Raw genomic sequence first — 18,380 nt, 5'->3', positions numbered from 1 at the left:
TCGGGACGAGTTCTCCCATAGCCCCAAGCTACTCAGCAGCACGCCCCCAGGAGCTGACTGTTAGGCATCTGGGTGCGTTAACAGCTGCTGGCAAATCCCAGGAACACACCTGTGGGTTACTCTTACAAAGCCCTGAGGTCTCCCCAGATGTCAGAAGTGCTTAACTTCGACAGTTGTCTCCACTTTCCAATAGGAAATTTGAAGCAGAGAAGGAGCTCTCAGGAAGCAACAGGTACCCCAAGAATATCTTGCACCATTAATCATGGGCAGAAACTTTTCCAAAAGAAAAATGATCCCTTCTGTATTTGCAGTTTCTTATTCCATGGCTCTAAGGGAAAATAAGCATCTAATAGGTCTAGGCATAAGAAATTAAACCAATTTAAAAATAACGATGAGTAGAGACACTGTTGTACCCGCTGACACTCAGTGGCACTGTCTCCCTCGGCCAGCAGGGTTTCTCAGCGCCCCGCGGTCTGGGCGCTGCAGGATGTTAGCGGCACGCTGGCCCCTCCTGTCAGACACCAGGCGTGACTACCAAAAACGTCTCCAGACATTGCCAAGTGTCCTCTGGGGGCAAAACCGCCCCAGCTGAGAATCCCTGATGTATCTAGCACTTGTTTCTCTACGCGGATACATTTTTTGAGGGATCAACTCTACTTCCCACTTGCTTTTTAAAACGTGAACATGTGTATTCCATACCTCACAGAGAACACTGGATAAATATTTAATTATTAAAAAGCTCTTCAAGCTATAAGGGGAGTGGATGTAGTTGAAGTGGTTGAGCGCCTGCTTTCCCTGCACGAGGCCCCAGAATCGATCCCTGGTACCTCCTAAAAAAAAAAAAAGCTATTAGCATTGTTTGGGAAGCTGAGAGGGTCGAAGATGGTATCAATGGAAATTTTTTTTTTAATCTGTTAAAGAATATTATGATGCTATCAAAATGGTGAAGTGACCTACTCTCTAGGCTGCGTGCCTCCTAACCTCAAAACTGACAGCACTGTGCGGCGTACATGCATAAAACAATGTAACAGAGCGGGCTGGTGCGTGTGGAAATCTTACTAGAAAGCAAAGAGCGTCCGTCATAAAAAAAAACTGCAGGAGAAGCACAATGACAGATGGGCCTCCCTGGCTTAAATTTTGCTGCCAATAAGTAAAGCAAACGAATAAAATGTAATAGACAATGTAACATTTTTTGTGATCTACGTATCTTTAGGGAAAAATGAAAGACAAAAAAAAATTTTTTTAAACCTAATGACCGTACGGGAAGAACAGGATTAACGGCAGAACATTAGACAATACACAACCACCACCAACCTGCCCGAGGCACTCAACTTACAGGGAAGTATTTCTGAACAACACCAAAATCGATAAAACCGATTATAATCCATACCACCAACGTCAAAGTTGAAATGATGATGATAAATGGGACAAAATATCCACTAAATCGGTCAGCCAGCTGCTGAATGGGTGCCTACAGAAATAAAACACCAAGACACGGGAGATTACAAGGGCAGAAGCGAAACGCCGCAGGCTGCAAGGGTGGGGAGTCTTCTCTCTGGAGCTCTTCGCTCGTCCACCCCTTCTCCACCAAAGCCGCCCGGCGCACGGCCCTTCTCCCAGCGCCATCCCTGGGGCTGGACGCCCGCCCCGCCCCACTACCTTGGACATCTGCGCCTCCTCCACCAGCTTCACGATCTGGGCCAGCGTGGTGTCGCTGCCCACGTGGGTGGCGTGGACGAGCACGGAGCCGTGTGCGTTGATGGACCCGGCGATCACCGTGCTGCCCGGCTTCTTGGTGACCGGCATGGCCTCCCCTGGGGGGAGGAGACCAGCCGTCACGCGCTCGGCCGCCGGCGGCGCGCGCGGGACCCGGCGGCTGCCGTGGGCCCCGCCGCCTCACCTGTGATGAGGGACTCGTCGGCCATGGTGTTGCCTTCCAGGACTTTCCCGTCCACGGGGAACTTGCCCCCGGGCACGACCTTGATGACGTCGCCCCGCTGCACCAGCTCCATGGGCACCTGCTCCTCCCTGCAACAGAGGCGGCCCGGTCACACGCGGCGGCTCGCCCGGGGCCCGCCCTCCGGCCGGCCAGCCGGGCCACGGCCTGGACGCACGGCTGGCCTCTTGGCCGATGTGCCGGACACTGGGCGAGGGCACTCGTCTAACCCGTGCACCTATGCAGCTAGTCACTGCCTCACCGCCAGCCACTGCTCTCGCCACTGGGTAGAGCAACGTCCCTACTCGCTGGAAGCCACGTTCTGTGGAGGAAACAGCAGACAAGGTGGTGCCAGGCACTAAGTGCTGTGATGGGGTGAATGGGGACGATGAGCCGAGGGCCTGTGTAGGCGAGGACGGGGTACGGGGCGGCCTCTCGCAGGTAGATGACAGTTAGGCTGAGACCTGACGGGCAAGAAGTTCCAATGTCCGGGGGGAAGGAAAGCTTAAGGGCGGGAAAGCAGCCAAGGCAAGGGCCGCAGGCGGGAGGGAGCAGTGCGCTTGAGCGTCAGGAAGGAGGCAGGCTTGGCTCGAGCCAGGTGAGCGCCGTGCGGGTGGAGGTGCGGGAAGCAGGCCCAGTCCAGGCCACCGGGGTCTTGGCCGCAGGAGGGGCTTCGGAGGTAAGGTTCTCGGCAGGTCAGAGGCCAGCTGAGTCCCCTTCGAGTGGTCTCTCCGGAAGCTACCAAGAATTAGCTGTAGGGAGCAATAAGAGAAGCTGGGAAAATAATAAGGCTATTGGAACAGCCTCAGCAGGTGACCTGGACTAGAAATGGAGAGAAGGAAATACCCAGGGTATTTTCAGAGGCACTTAGCCACAAGATTGGCAGATGGACTGAGTGCAGAGTAAAGAAAAGAATCGTTCACTGGGAGGGCAAGGAAATCATTTAAGGGGAGGAAAACAACTATGGGAGAGGCCGCTGAAGGGGAGGGAGGGTGGAGGGAGGGAAACGTGAAGGAGAGCTGGACTTGAGACAGAACTCCCAAGTAGGAGTGTCAGGGAGAGAGTCGAAAACGGGAGTCTGGTGCTGAGAAGAGATCAGAGCTAGAGGGATAAATCTGCGAGCCATCAAAACTCCTACGGTATTCAGAGCCACAAGACTGGACGAGCTCATCTCGGAGTGAGAATGGGGGAGGGAGGGGTCCCAGGACCAAACCTGGCTCATGCGAGAGAAGCAGCAAGACCAGCAGGGGAGACTGCAAACACCCGGCCAGGGACACAGCAGGACAACCTCAGAGTGAGAGGCGGAAGGCGAGAGAGGTGTTTAAAGGAGGGCGCCAAACGCAGACAAGGGTGCAAACTTACAGGAAACTGCCATCACGAGAGAAGGCTCTCCTGCCTGTCCTGGACCCACAGTCCATCTTCCCCCACCAGATCCTGCGTCATACAGCCCTGCTTTGCACAGTCCATTCAGAGTGCACCTCTCTGGCTCGCAGTTTCATCACAGAGCTGCTCTGTCATCACCTCAATTTCAGCATATTTTCCTCTCATGAACTATAACAAGTATATAATACTAATACAGAATATTAATAATCACATGTGTTGGGGGGGAAATACACCAAATGCAAGATATGGGCTGCAGTTAATAGTATTTTGAAGACGCTCTTCCATAATTTGTAACAAATGTTTCACAGTAATGCAAGGAGTTGGTTGTGGGGTGATGCATGAGAGCCCTGTATGACAACACGCATGTTTGTTTGGTGAGTTCACAACTTTTACCGTACGCTTAATGTTTACGTATGTTCACGTATGAATGATATCTTTCAATAAAATTTTTTTAAGTGAAAAAAGTTTCATCATATGCTTAATATCTGTGTACTTCAGTAACGGGGAGTTACAGAGCAGTAAAAAAGAAAAAGTAATTTTGGAAAGGAACAGGAAAGGGGGGAAAATGACAGCGAGAGGTTGGAGTGCAGATTTAAAAATCTGCTGGCTGGATGAAGATAAAGCAACTCCAGGAGTTGGTGGAAAGAGAAGCCTGTTTGGAGCAGGCTGAGTGGAGGGGGTGAGGTGAAGACAAAAAGAAGCAACAGAAGACGCCATGTGTAAGGAGTGCTGCTGTGCGAGGCCTAGACAGCTGAAGCAGCCGCGCGGGGAGCGCGTGCGTTGAGACAGGAGGCTGCAAAGTGCCTGCTGGGGGGATGGTCCAGCAGAGAGGGACGGTGCGGGGAGGGCCGCAGAGGGCAGGCGGGCAGGGGCGGGCACCTGAGAACCCGGCCGGCTTTGGACAGCGTCTCTCTAAGCACCGGGTGGGCCAGCAGAATTTACCGCGATAACTAGGTGTTAACTGCATCAACTGTATAGGACGTTAGTTTAAGTATATATATAACTGGCTCATGGGCAAAGGCTCAGAAAGCAGGCATATAGAACAAGCAGGACTCTGAAGTCACTATATACATCTTACTTTCCTTCTGCAAAGACTTAATTTTAAGATATCACAGAAGGGGAGAGGGAGCGCTGGGCGCCCACCTCCCACATGGGTGGTCCTGGGTTCGGTTCCCAATGCCTCCGGAAGAAGACAAGCAAGACAGTGAGCTGATGCAACAGGCTGGCACAACGAGGAGACAGAACGGGAGACACAAGCAGGAAGCGGATGTGGCTCAAGCAACTGGGTGCCTCCTTCCTACATGTGGGGTGCTGGGTTCAGTTCCCAGTGCTTCTAAAAAAGACGGGCAGACACAGAGAAAAGAAAGTGAGCACAAACAATAAGTGGGGAAGGAGGAGTAAATAAATCTAAAAAACAAGATATCACAGAAAGGAAGCGTGACAGTCGAGTTCTTTCATGAATCCCAACAAGAAAAGATCATGCTTTTGAACTCCTCCACACCCGTGGACGTGCGTGCCCTCTGACTGGACTATGCCAGGGAGGTGGGACTCATGTTGGGTCTCCACCTTCTCAGTGGACCTTTAGATAAATGGGGACACGGAGACAGACACACAGAGAAAGGAAGTGGCCGTTTCTGGCCTTGCCCTGGGAGAGGACTCGAGGATCACTAGCAGCCGAAGCTCCAAGTGCCGGGAGGCCAGGCCCGCATTCAAGGCTGAGGCGCCCACAGCTGAGCTCGGGAAGAAAGCGGAGCAGCTGAGGCGAGGGAAGGAGGCTGCGAGGAGCGGAGCCCACAGCCGAGCTCCGGCAGACGGCAGACCCTGAGGGGAAGGCAGGGGCCTCAGCGGAGACGCCGCCATCTCGCCAGGCGGCAGCACACCAGGAGGCCTGCAGCTGACTTTGGGAGAAAGCGTCGCTGCTGGTGCTCTGGTTTGGACTTTTCACGGCCTCAGAGCCATAAGCCTTTAATCTAACACATGTCCTGTTAGAAATGCCAGCCCCTTTCTGCTACTTTGCATCGGCAGCCCAGTGGCAAACAAAGGCAGGACGGCCTAAAGAAACCACCACATCTGAGGAGGAACACCGGTTCCTGATGCTTGTACCGTGTTACTTTTACACTGCCTCTCCCCAAGCTCCTGAGGAAGGGACAACGTCCCCCTTTCCACGGGAAATCCCACGGCTCAGAATAACAACACGAGGAAAGGGCTCTCAGGAAGACACAGGGCTGGGCACGAGTGCCCGTGACGTAAGAGCATCTTACAGCTCGTCTCTAGCGTGTGTGGGTGGGCACGCGCCCTGCTCACAGCGAGGTGCGCCCTCCCGGCGGGCAGCGTGGGGCCGAGGCCGCTGCCCGTCTCTGAAGGCCCCCCACTCCCGAAGCACGCCACGGGCTCCCGAGACCCGCCGGCGCCAGGGCGCGCCCCGCTGCGTGCCAGGCACGGGGGCACGGCAGGGAACAACCAGGCTCGCCACTCACGTCCCGGGGCTCGGCACCCTCCTCACAGGCTGGCAGGAGTCCGGGGGACAGAAGCGGGTTAAACGGACCCGCTCAAACCCTGGCTCGAGGCCCGTCCCCCGCTACGGCGGCACCCAGGCGACACTGACCTTTTTCTCGGGGTGACGGGTGAGGCGTGTGAGTGGCTTAGCCTGGGGCCTGGCGCAGCGCCCGGCAGTCCTCACCACCTAGCGGCCTCCGTACAGCGGCCGCGCAGGGTGCCGGGCCATGGCAGGACAAGCAGCCCCCGTCGGGGGCCGCCAAGAACACACAGGGCCAGCTCAGCGGCAGCTCCGAGAATCGCCCGGGCAGTGCTGGGAGGGAAAGCCCTTCCAGGGACAGCAGGCAGACCTGAGTCTCCAACGCTGGCAGTAAATCTGCAGGCGCTTGGTGGCTGGAGGGGGCCAAGACCGGCACGGAGAAGGGGGCGTCTCCACAACCTGTGGATGCAGTTTCCTTTTTTTTTCCTTAAAGAATTACTGGGGATTGACCTGGGACCTCGTACCTGGGAAGCAGGTGCTCAACCACCGAGCTATCCCCACTCCCCAGTGAGAGTTGGTTTTTTCTTTGTAGGAGGTGCTGGGGATCAAACCCAGGGCCTCAAACGGGAGAAGCAGGCGCTCAACCACAAGCTATATCCACTCCCTACTGCTGACTTTCAATGTCTGCCAGCGATGCTGCGCTCTTCTGAGGCCCACTTGGGCACTGCGTGGAGGATTCTATCACCCCGCCAAGGCCTCCACTTTATGAGAAGCCTGAGTGTGGAGAAGGAGCATCACAGCACCTTAGAAACAGCAGCCACAGGGGGCCAGAGGCAGAAGTTTCCACAGACGCTAATGACTAAGTTTTGTTTTTTTTTAAGATGTTTTTTATTTCTCCCCACCCCCGTGCTGTTTGCACTTGCTGTGCGCTCTGTCTTTAGGAGGCACTGGGAACTGAACCCAGGACCTCTGATGTGGGAGGGAGGTGGCTGATCACTTGAGCCACCTCCATTTCCTGCTTTGTTGGATCTCTCATTATGTTTTTTCTTCTTGTATCTCTCACTGTATTGGCTTGCTACACCTGCCCATTGAGTGGGCTCACTGTCTTGCTCGTTTTCTTTAGGAGGCACTGTGAACCTCCGCTCCCTGCTTTCTTGGGTCTCTCATTAGGTTTTCCTTCTTGTGTTTCCTGTTGCATCATCTTGTTGTGCTGACTTGCTGCCCCTGCCCGTCACACCAGCTCCTGTCTTCTTTAGGAGGTGCAGGGAACTGAACCATGGACCTCCCATGTGGGAGGTGGGAGGTCAGTCGCTTGAGCCACATCCACTTCCCTAATGACTAAGTTTTAAAATGTCCACTTACATAGTGACACTTAAAGAAACCAACACAAACTTGGTGCCTCTCTAAGAAATCTCTGCTGAATTTCCCTTCTGATATGAATTAACCACCTCCTTCTACCTCTAGCTGGATTTAAGGGCGCTAACGTGGCCCCTTCTGATACTGAATTCCCAGTAGCATTTCTCCAGGAACCAAGACCCCGGAAATGCTGAGCTGCTGAGACCCGCTCTCTCGGCAGGCAGGTGTTGTTTTCCGCCCTCGTAGCTCCTCAGTGCTAAGGGTTTCTGCCAGCCGCCTGCTGACCTCACCTGCTTCCTGCTCTCTCCAATCCTTCCTCATCTGACAGTCAAAAAGGCAGCGAAGAGAGTTCTGACGAAGTGGCCGATGATCTAAATGAAGTTTGTAATTCTGTTTTTCCCCAAATTGAAGAAAGCGAACACGTGAGCGTGGGACACTGGGAACCAGATGCATATAGCCTTATCTCACCAGCGTTGTTTCAATGTACAGAAAAACTCAGAGAATCTACCGCCCACATCCACGCACATCGCATTGGTGCGTGCCGGCCTTTTAGGATCGGGCGCGTGCGCGTGATACATTTCTCCTACGGCCTCGCGACAGTTTATTTCGTTCGACTCTTTATCTGAGCGTCTGCGACGCGAACGTGCCCGTCAGCACAGCGTGCTTTGAGGGCGCTGCGGAGCGGCACCTGGCACAGTCCTGCAGACGAGCGCGGCGTGTGCATGGGCCTGGCGGCAGGGAGGAGCCTCCTCCTGGAGCGGCGAGCGGGCGGCTACAGTCTGAGACGGGGGACGGCTACGTGGTCTTCAGCCTCCTGACTCGAGATTTTACCACCATGCTGCGTGCCCACGGCCAAAACGTAATGCCTGCCTTTGGGAAAGAACCGCTGGCAGGCGCGGCCCCACATTCCTGGCGTGCTGCTTCTGGCATAGACGCACGTGTCCTCGTACTCACGTCTACGGCGCAGTTCCAGGCAGCTGTAGTCTGTGCCACCCAAGGCACCTGGAAAGAAAGGGAGTCCATGGGACTGGAGGGGGAAGGATGAGTCAAGACAAAGCGCAGGAGCCGGGCGCTTGAGGCCCCATCTGCAAGCTTCCCCTTCTCGGCAATGCTCAAGTCGTTCTTCATAAGGAAAAAAGCCAGGGTGTGAAAAGTACCGCGAGCCGCTGAGGCCCACAAGCGCGCGCTGCTTTACCACATGAGGATCCCACACGTGCAGGCCTTCAGCGCGGGCGTCCCCGGGCGATCTGTGGCCAGACGCCAGGGCCTCGACCCCAGCGCTGCCAAGTGCCTGCCGTTACTTCCCTTCCCAGGACAGGAGACGCTCCCTAATGAAAATGCCGATGACGACAGACAACCTCCCGGGGCAGTTATCAAGGTGAGAGGAGGGAAGCGGATGTGGCTCAAGTGACAGAGCTCCTGCCTACTATACGGGAGGTCCTGGAAGTTCTCAGTGCCTCCTAAAGAAGATGAGCAAGACTGCAAGCTGACGCAACAAGAGACACAAGGAGGAAAACATAACGGGATACAACAAAGCAGGGAGAGGAGGTGGCTCAAGGGATTAGGCACCTCCCTCTCACATGGGAGTCCCGAGGTTCGGTTCCTGGTGCCTTCTAAAAGGAAGATGAGCACACAACAAACAGATAACAGGGAGCACAAACAATAAGGGAGTGGGGAGAAATAAATAAATCTATCTTAATAAATAAATCAATAAAGATGAGGCGAGATAGGGAGTGGATGTAGCTCAAGTAGTTGAGCACCTGTGTCCCACGTACAAGGTCCTGGGTTTGACCCCCAGTACATCCTAAAAACAAAACAAACAAGCCAACTCTCATTGGGGAGCAGATGTAGCGAGTGGTTGAGCACCTGCTTCCCTGGCACCTCCTAAAAACAAAACTCAAAGATGGGATGAAGACACCTGACTCAAGAGCTCAGCAGTGTGCCTGGGCCGGGTGTGTCCTCGCCTGCCGCTGGCGTCATCATCGCTGAAAAGCCAACACCTAGGCAAAATCCCGCACCCCGCCTCCCCGCCTCCTCATTCCCCATGTGTCGCCCGTCGGCTCATTTACAACCGTCGCTCAGGGTGCTGCCCTGCGCCAGGCTCCGGCGGCGCCACGGGGACGCAGCGTGTCAGCCCCCACGGGGCTGGCCTCGTGGGGGCACAGCTACGTAAGCTGGCCACGGGGCGCCACGGGCAAACGCGGCGTGGGAGAGGGCCCGGCGGGCTCGTCACAGGCAGCGGCAGAGTCTAAACGAGCCGGAAGGCCGAGTCGGCGCTGGCCTGGGGGCCGCAGTGGGGTGCGGTGGGCAGGGCACGTGCAAAGGCCCGGCGCCTCCGAGGCCTGAGACCACCGGGGGCTGAGAGCAGCCTCGGGTGCCAGTGGGCTCAGAGGCCTGACCCCGCGGGCAGCCCTCTGCCAGGCCAGGGAGCGCAGACGCGGCTGAGCGGCGGAGGGCTGCGGGACGCCGTTAAGTTTGGCCTTCCAGAAAGATTCCTGCACTTCAACAGGGAGAAGGTGTGGAGGTAGGCTCAGCACCGGCAGGTGGAGGACGAGACAGGATGGAGAGGCATCGCCTGGACGCGGGGACTGACGAGGAAGACTCCCCACCCTGCCCCCAGACACACAAACAACCTGGTGGGGAAGGGTCTATTGTCCTTATTTTACAGAGGAGGAGACAGAGGGTCAGAGAGGGCCCTGGGGGGATGGGGGTCTCACGTGCAGGTGGGAGGAGGAGCAGGGGATACCAGGAGACAAGCTTGACCGGCTGTGCAGCCCCTGGGTGGTCCGCAGAGGGTGGGACGGGAAGGCAGGGGTGGAGGCGGCATTTCCAAGGGAGAGGGTGGGGGGCGGGGGCGGGGGGGGGCGGGTGGGGAGCGTGAGGACAGGGTCGGGGGAGGGAGAGGCGAAGACCAGGCCGAGGCAGGGCTCGGGTCTGTGGAGCTGGCGATCAGAGCCAGAGGTGGGCGGTGAGCGCCCGGGTGTGGAGGAGGCGTCCTACTGACCTAAGAACGGGAAGAGCAGCCCTGGAGGAAGTGACAAGGTCGTCGGGTCGCCGGGCAGAGGCCCAGCGCTGGCCCTTGTTCCCTGAGGGCACGGGCAGGGCCAAGGTGAGGCTTGCAGGCCAGCAGAGCACGGGGCTGCCACGTGAGCAGTCACAGACAGAGCCAGGCTATGGGGGTGAGGGCAGAGAGCCGGGAGCGCGGAGGGGGCTGAGCCAGCCACTGCGGGGTGCACGGGGTGCGCGGGGTGCGCGGGGACCGCCCAGGAGACACGGGGCCTTGGTTTTCAGAGGACCCGGAGGCGTTCAATGCTCAGCGTGCTAAGAACTATGCCTGAGTCCATTCTAGCTCTACCTCCTACAGGCTGTGTGGCCTGGGGTGGGTCGCTTAGCCTCTTTGACCTCAGTCTCCTCATCTGTAAAAGGAGAGTAGGGGCCTCCTCACAAGGTTTTTGTCTGCATGTTTTGATCAGATGAGACACTAAGAGGCTGTTAGAATTGTCTGGCATACAGTAAATGTTACCTAAATTTCAGTGATGGTGACAATTTAAAGAAATACCTGCCAAATTTATGAACAAGACAGATTCTACTTCCATTGCTCCCCTTTGGCAAACTAAAGCCTTTCCCTCCACCCGCCTGAAGGTCCAGCGCGTATTCCAGTTCTCTGTGAAACCTTCCTGGCTGTTTCCTAAATTCCTAGAACACTGGTCACCTACGACACTCATTTGCCATTTAGTATTCGCATACGGCCTCAAGGGTTTAGTTTTTTGTCTTTTTTTTTAACATTTAAAGCCTTGCCACTCAACCAGATTGGGAGGAGGCTCTTACTTATATAAATCCTCCATCTACAAAACAGGCACCACACACGGCGATGCCCATCACAGAGGAAATGCTCTTTAAAAAAAAAAAAACAATTTTACTGTTACATATTAACAAAGAATAAATCCATCCAAAGAGCACAATCAGTGGTGTTTGGTATAATCACATATTCGTGCATTCATCACCCCAATCATTCCCAGAGCACTTTCATTATCCCAATAATAACAATAACAAAAAACAAAGCTCACCACCTCTCAATCTCTATGCTTCCCTGCCATACATGCTGCTATTCCTTTTCCTTCTCTCCAGTCAACTGGTGTTTACATTTTGTAAAAACAGCCTTAAGTACACAATGCCACACGTATTCGGGTTTATACGCGGTTCAACTATCTCCTACAGCCCCATGTGACAGTTTCTAGCTTTCCTTCTAGCAATGGACCTGACCTTCGTCTTTTCCTTCCACCTCGGTCACTCCCGCGCCACAGCCGCGCTGGTCTCCAGCACCAGGCTGTGCTCTCACCATTTCTCGTCACTTCCAAGCAACCTGCCAGCTCTGCACAGATGAACCCTCAGCTCCCCGCCCTCCACGCTCCTCCTATTTCGGGTGCCCCCCAGGACTTCTGGGGAAGAGAACCCACCTGACGATGAGGTTGTCCTCGCCGAGGGTCACGACAGTGGCTTCCGTGGCTTGGAGAGACATGAGTTTGGCAAGGGCTTCGGAGGTTTTGCTCTAAGAAACAAGCGGGAGGTAAAGCAGGGCGGAGGAAAGCCGAGCTGCACAGACCCAGGCCTCCACCCTCAAGCGGGGGGCGGGGGTGAGGGGCCCTGCGCCGCCGCGAAGAGGCTGCCCGCCCGCCCAGCTGCCCGCACGCCGCCCGCTGCCCTCCACGCTCGGCCGCGCCACACCGCGTGAGCAATGCCGACGCACTCCAGACTCACGCGAAGACCTCTCTGCCCACGCACGGTTTTCTTTCTAGGCTCAAGCATTTTTCCTTTAGAGTGTGGGCGCCACTTTACAATAGGATAGGTTAAAATGCAATGCAGGGTGTTGTCAAGGGCATGACCCTAAGGCACGATTTCTAGGCCAACAAGCTACGCATGAAGTTATTACTAAGAGATGGCGCGAGTGAGGGGAGCGGATATAGCTCCGTGGTTGAGTGCCTGCTTCGCATGGCTGAGGACCCGGGTTCAATCCCCAGTTCCTCCTAAAAAAAAAAAAAGAAAAAAGAGAGAGACGGTGTGAGAGCTGACCCTTAAATGCGGGGTTCTTTCCATCACACATGCACCTGAAGAAAGGGTTTAACAATTAGCAAGATTAGCTGGGATTTCAGAAGTAGCAGTCAGCTTGGAGGTCAGGGATTAGCGCGCCTAATTACACGCAGGCTTCGTATTTCCTTAAGCCCTTCTCTACACTGCGTGGGCTTAGTAACTCTACACGCGGGTTCAGGTGGACAGCGGCCTCCGCCGCTCGGCGCCAGTGCGGTTACCTTGGCCACGTGTTCCAGCCACCGCCCCAGGGCAATGAACACGAAGAGCATGGGGGGCGTGTCGAAGAAGGTGATGGGGCTGCGCTCGGCCTTCTCGGCCACGGCGACCACCAGGATCACGAGGGAGTAGGCGTAGGCGATGCTGGTGGCCAGCACGATGAGCACGTCCATGTTGGCCGTCCTGTGCTTCAGCGCCTTGTAGGCCTGGACGTAGAAGTACCACCCGCCGAGGAACTGCAAGGCAAGAGGGGCCCACGTCCACAGAGGCCAGGACGGCGCGGGCTCTCGGCCCCGCACGGTTTTGGCGTGACTTTTCAGAACAGTATGTCCTGATTCAGAGGCCTGCTGACCACGGGAACGACGGTCAAGTGTGTAGGAGACCTTCCAACAGCAGACCACTGCGGGACGGTCAGGACCGCTAGGGTCCAGGTACACCGCGACGGGCTCGGCAGGCCCCCACGAGAAGAGCCACCAAAGCGAGGGGCCCACCGTGCAGTCAGAAAGCGAGAATGCCAGGGCCAGACAGCGCCGAGCGCCGTCCCATCTCACCTTAAGGAAAGGCTGAGGGAAGCAGATTTAGCTCAACTGATAGAGCGTCCGCCTACCACATGGGAGGTCCAGGGTTCAAACCCAGGGCCTCCTGACCCGTGCGATGAGCTGGCCCACGCGCAGTGCTGCTGCGCTCAAGGAGTGCCGTGTCACATAGGGGAGCCCCACATGCAAGGAGTGCACCCTGTAAGGAGAGCCGCCCTGTGTGGAGAAAGCACAGCCTGCCCAGGAGTGGCACTGCACACACGGAGAGCTGACGCAGCAAGATGACACGACAAAAAGGGACAGATTCCTGGTGCCGCTGACAAGAATGCAAGCGGACACAAAAGAACACACAGCAAACACACAGAGCGGACAACTGGTGGGGGAAAGGGGAGAGAAAAAATAATAACAATAAAAATCCACTGCTGGAGAAAAATCTAAAAAGGAAAAAAAGGTTGAGGTCTGCAGGATGTAAACATGTACATGCACATCTGCATGCACATGCAACTGCATATTTTCTCTTATAGAGAAAGACCTGCAAAGACACACCCCCAAGCATGAACATACTACGGAAGCGCTGGAAAACCGCGCCGGCTGGGGTGGGAGGGGCCGGCAGTGCAAGCACAGCTTCCCTTTTGGGATCACGCACTTCAGAACGGTCTGAATCGTTTATAATAAATGTCTGTTAATTAAAAAAAAAACATCGTGAAAAACACATTAACTCCACGCACAAAACTGCTTGCCACCCAAGAGCTCTAAACATCCCGATGAGTTTAACTGCATATTGTAAAATATCGGGAGAAAGAGCACATCTCCCACCGGAAACACAGGTGCCTTGACAGAACCCAGGGCGGAAGTTCCACGAGGCTGAGCTCTCCCCGTGTGTTTTCCTCAAAGACAAGGACGGCGTTTCTCCCTTTCAGCAGAGGGTGTTCAAGAGAACTGCGTGAGCCCGAGGGCGGCCCAGTGCTGCTTCCAAACGCAAAGGGGAACTGAGCCCAACGAGGAGCACAAGAGGCAAGCCCTGGGCCTCCGGTCCCGGCAGCGAGGGGGCTGCTCTTCCCGGCACTTGCAGCCAGCCCGGAAGCAGGGCCTGCGCCCCTGCCAGGGCACCCTCCCGCCGGCCATCGGGGAAGCCGCCGGCCACACGCAGCTCCGACGGCCAAGGGCCGCCACAGGCCGGGCGGCGCGAGGGCGGAGCGGAGGTCCGCCCACGTTCCCGGGACGCACCTGGACGAAGGTACACAGCACGAAGAAGATGAGGTTGAGGATGGAGAGGCCCGGGATGATGCTGTGGTCCAGGACCATGGACTCGTGGGGCCCGCCGCTGGGGACCAGCATGTAGATCATCAGGCCCATGACGGGAATGCCGAACACCAGGCTGCAGAGGAAGGACTTCCTCCACCTGCAGAGCGAGACGCCGTGACCGCGGCCGCCGCCATGCCCGCGGGGCCAGACTCCAGGGCCCTCCGCCTGACCGGGGCGCGGGAGGCGACGTGCAAGGCTGCACGGGTGTCCGGGTGTTCAGCTCCGGCCCGCCTCGCCGGGACACCTCGCCCCCACTTAGCAGTGAGGCTGGGGCGGAGGACGAGCCCGAGAGGCTCACACCCTCAGCGAGGAGAGCGAAGGCAGCGCCGCCCGGGTAAACTCACGCACACTCCACGTGAGGACAGTTAAAGTCGGCGCCAACACGGACGCGGTCCTGATGAAAAGCCGCGCGTGAGACCCGCGCTGGCGGCAGAGCCGGGGGCCCGCGGCAGCCTCGGCACCAACCCGCCGGGGAACTTTCAAGGCGCCTTAAGCACGGTTTGAAAATGGCTGGCCTGCGGGACCGAGCCCCCCGCTTCTGGGGGCCCCTCGAGAGCCCGCCCCCCGCTAGACCCCTGGGTGCCCCTCGTTGCTCCAGGCCAGAGAACCTGGAGCCTCCCCCCAACCCCGTGGCCCGAGACAACCTCCGGAGGATCCTGTGGGCCCCCGCGTGGGGGCGCCCCAGGCCCCCTCTCCCCTCACACTGTGGCCTCTCCAGGGTGGAGGCGACGCCCGCTCCCCCCAGCGCCTGGCACACGAAGCCCCGGCACTCGCCGAAGGAACGAGCGTCGGGAGGAAGGACCCCGCCGTCTCCTTTCCACTTGCCCCGGAACCCGTCCACGTGAAGTCCTCCAGTACATGGGGGAGGCACACCCAATTTCAGAGCCCATGGGCTGTTGACGTGGAAACTAAGATGACACAGCACTCACAACGTGGCTTCTCGGTCTCGTGTCAACTGTGGCCGGTGGCGACCACCCCGGGCTGCGCGGGCACGGGTCCCGCACCGCAGGAAGCCGCCCTGGGCAGCGCGGTTCTGGCGAGTGGGCCTGGCCAGGGCCAAGGCCAGCGCGCCGGGCGGCCCGGCATGAGGGCGTGTGCGCAGGACGAGCTGCGAGCTCGGCGCGGGGGACACGAGTGTGCAGGCTCCTCTGCTCTACCTACTGCTTGATCTCCCTGCGGTGGTCAGGTGCTGAGCGCCGGGGTCCCTCTGGGCCACAGATGCGTGAAAGCCGACTTCCTTGTTATTAAGAGAGAAGGGGGGTGAGAGGGAGGCAAGGCACTGATTAAAACAGGCGCTGGAAGAAAGCATTTACCAAACCTCAAGATAACACATCCTGTGACATGAGAACGCTCACGCACAGCCGCCTCCGCGGGCGCGCTGGCCCTTCGCTCTGACGCCCTCTTCGCCCAAATTGCCCCCCGTTTTCTGTTCAGAGATTCCGCTGCCCTCCACAACACCTACCCCAAGGCGATGGCTGCACAGGGTGCTTCTGTCCCTCTGCTGGCAAAGGCTCCAGGACACACCACCCGCCCCAAAGCTGATCGGGATTTCTGAGTTCAGAAATCCCAACATCAACTGGTCGGGTACTTTTATTCTGTGCACGAGGGAACGGAGGGCCAGGAGGTCAGGAGGCCAAACGCCTTGCCCCAGGGTCGCAGTGTTCTCGGAAAAGGCAGGTCCACCCCCGCACGGGACGGACAGCCGGGTCCTCCACTGAAGTCGACCTTGGCTAGCGTTCCGTGGGTTTCTTGGGGGATTTCACTCAAGCGCCCCCCTGCCTCCGCTGTCCTGGCCGCTGAGCACCTGAAGCGCTGTATGAACAGGCAGTGTCCTGCCCGCCCGCACAGCACGGGGGCGCGCCTCAGAACTCTGCTGTGCGGCTTTTACGCAAAACTCAGGCACGGCGGGAGAAAGAGCATCTGAGCTGGTCCACAGACAAGCTCCTTCAGCTAACACCAGCCTGATTCCACCAAGAAAAGACGTCCAGAGGGGCACAGAGGGAGGCTAGACACGGCGACGTCCTGAGTAAGGCCAGGGGAAGGGCGCACCGCGCCAAAGGGCCGGGCGGCAAGGAGGGCCGCCCCCGGGCGCTCCGACGGTGCCGGCACCCCGACGCCTCGGCCTCAGCGATGCCACCGCACGGCGGCTCTTTAAGATTTACTAAAGAGCCAGCGGGCGTGCGCTGAGCCGCAGGCTGCTGAACCCGCGCCCGTCGGCCGTTGGCTCGAGTCCCCGCCTGCCACCCGGTGGCCGTGTGCCGTGCGTCGCCGGGCAAAGCCACTTCACCCCTCTGAGGCTCCCCTTGCGGGATAAAGCACTCAGACGCGGCCTCCAGGGGTGAGGCGGGGGGTCGTCGCCCTCATCATCGTCGCCTGCGTGCCGAGAGCTCTGCCAGGCCATGCGAGAGACCGCATCGCTCTTCAAAAAGAAAAACCACCCATGATAAAGAGAAAACGAGGGCAATGCCGATCCTGCTCTGAAGATGTTTCACTTCCTACGTGCATCGATCTCGCTCTCAGGGCACGGATAACACGGCACATACATAGACAACGGGAGGGAGGGACCCGAGGCAGATGGTGAGCAGACATATTCTAATTGGGTTTTCCAAAGCAGAAATCACCAAATGCTCCCATGATAAGGGCAGGCAAATACTTGGTAAAGAAATGAAGAGCGTTTAGAAATTACAATTAGGTCACTGAATGCCACACATGGGGTATTTTCAGTATATTGATGTTGCTCAGAGCATCTGAAATTAAGGCATCATTTTTTACTCATTTCACTGGTTTTCCCAAAACTTCGATTATCTGATGTTTACTTTTCCTCCAAGTTTATTTAGAAACGATGGCCCGCATTTGCACAGGGAAAGCGGAAGGACGTGCGGTGACATCCCTTCGTTTTTGCAGGCGGGAGGCTTCGCTGCATTTTCCCACTTCTCCACGCCGACTGCGGACACTCCTCATCTCTAAGGGGGCACGGGCTGGGGGTGTGAGCCTACCTCAATAATCCTGACAACATCCCGCGGGCCGACAGCCTCAGGGTCGAACTTGACGAGCGCCTTGCTGGTGGCCAGAGCCACCGAGGCGTAGGTGACGCCACGTGTCCTCATGAGCCTGGACTCGATGTTGTGCACGCAGGAGGCGCAGGTCATCCCCGTGATCTGGAACAGACGGCAGAAGGCCGCCGTTGGGGGTCGGGAGGGCCCGCGCAAAGGCCCGCAGGGCCCGCTCCACCCGCCCTCCCCGAGATCGCGTCTGCCACCGCCACCCCGGCTGCAGCACTTCCACGGCCGGCGCTGCCCCTGGGGCCGCAGGGATGGACACCGCGGCGCTTCCCACACGGGAGCCAGGCCTGAAACGGACGGCAGAGACGAGGCCAGACACGGGCGCCGGGAGGGAGGGGCCCTCCCCAGTCACTGCTACACGTTCCAGCCATCCCGGCGGCAACTGTGGCGTCTTTGCCGCGAGAGGAAGGAGAGCAGGTGTAGCGCAAGTGGTTGAGCACCTGCTTCCCAGGCACGAGGTCCCGGGTTCGATCCCCGGTACCTCCTTAAAAAAAAAGGAAGTGCGCCTGGGCCGAGCCCTTTGACCTCCTGCGACGTTCTCTGGGGCCCAGATCGCGGCATCTGGGCTGTGGCTGCAAACGGCCTCCTGCCCCCACCTCAGGGCTCCACCGGCACCAAGGGTGACGCCGCCAACCGCTCGTCACCAGCAGGAGGAAAGGAGAGAGAAGATCCTTGCAGGAGGTGGCGTTTGAGGTGGTCCCAAAGGGTGGGGGGGGGCGCGTTGGCAGGAAAAGGGAGCGGTGACAGTGAGGCGACACAGACAGGGCGTGCCGTGGAAAGAGAGAGAAGGCAGCCGTCAGCCGCGGCGGGGGGCGCCAGCAGCAGCCAGGCTGGGCTCGGGCACAGCACGTGCGAGCAGGGGGAGGCAGAGGGAGGTCTGCAGAGGGGCCGGGACCCAGCCACGGGGAACAGCCCGGCAGCGGCGCAGAAGCCACTGAGCGTGGCGAGCCCCGGGAGGCCCCGGCGGGAGTGGCCCTGAGACCCGCGCAGTACTCCCAGGATCAGACACCAAAGGGGATGAG

General features: G+C 57.8%; 1 protein-coding gene across 1 annotated transcript in view; it reads right to left on the bottom strand.

Moving 5' to 3' along the window:
- ATP7B (ATPase copper transporting beta) overlaps positions 1-17,473 on the bottom strand; it is a 41,450-nt gene extending 23,977 nt beyond the window's left edge. The window contains 9 exon segments of the mRNA XM_058276860.2: positions 1,391-1,471; positions 1,660-1,814; positions 1,901-2,028; positions 11,609-11,700; positions 12,458-12,691; positions 14,219-14,393; positions 15,458-15,482; positions 15,485-15,533; positions 17,293-17,473. Of these exon segments, the coding sequence (XP_058132843.2) occupies positions 1,391-1,471; positions 1,660-1,814; positions 1,901-2,028; positions 11,609-11,700; positions 12,458-12,691; positions 14,219-14,393; positions 15,458-15,482; positions 15,485-15,533; positions 17,293-17,445 (1,092 nt within the window). The 5' untranslated portion in view covers positions 17,446-17,473.
- Positions 17,474-18,380: the final 907 nt, after the last annotated feature.

The sequence above is a fragment of the Dasypus novemcinctus genome, chromosome 15, assembly GCF_030445035.2.
Source record: "Dasypus novemcinctus isolate mDasNov1 chromosome 15, mDasNov1.1.hap2, whole genome shotgun sequence".
NCBI classification, from domain to species: domain Eukaryota; kingdom Metazoa; phylum Chordata; class Mammalia; order Cingulata; family Dasypodidae; genus Dasypus; species Dasypus novemcinctus.
The sequence above is the reverse complement of the archived record's forward strand: the minus strand, read 5'-3'. Positions and strand labels throughout refer to the sequence as shown.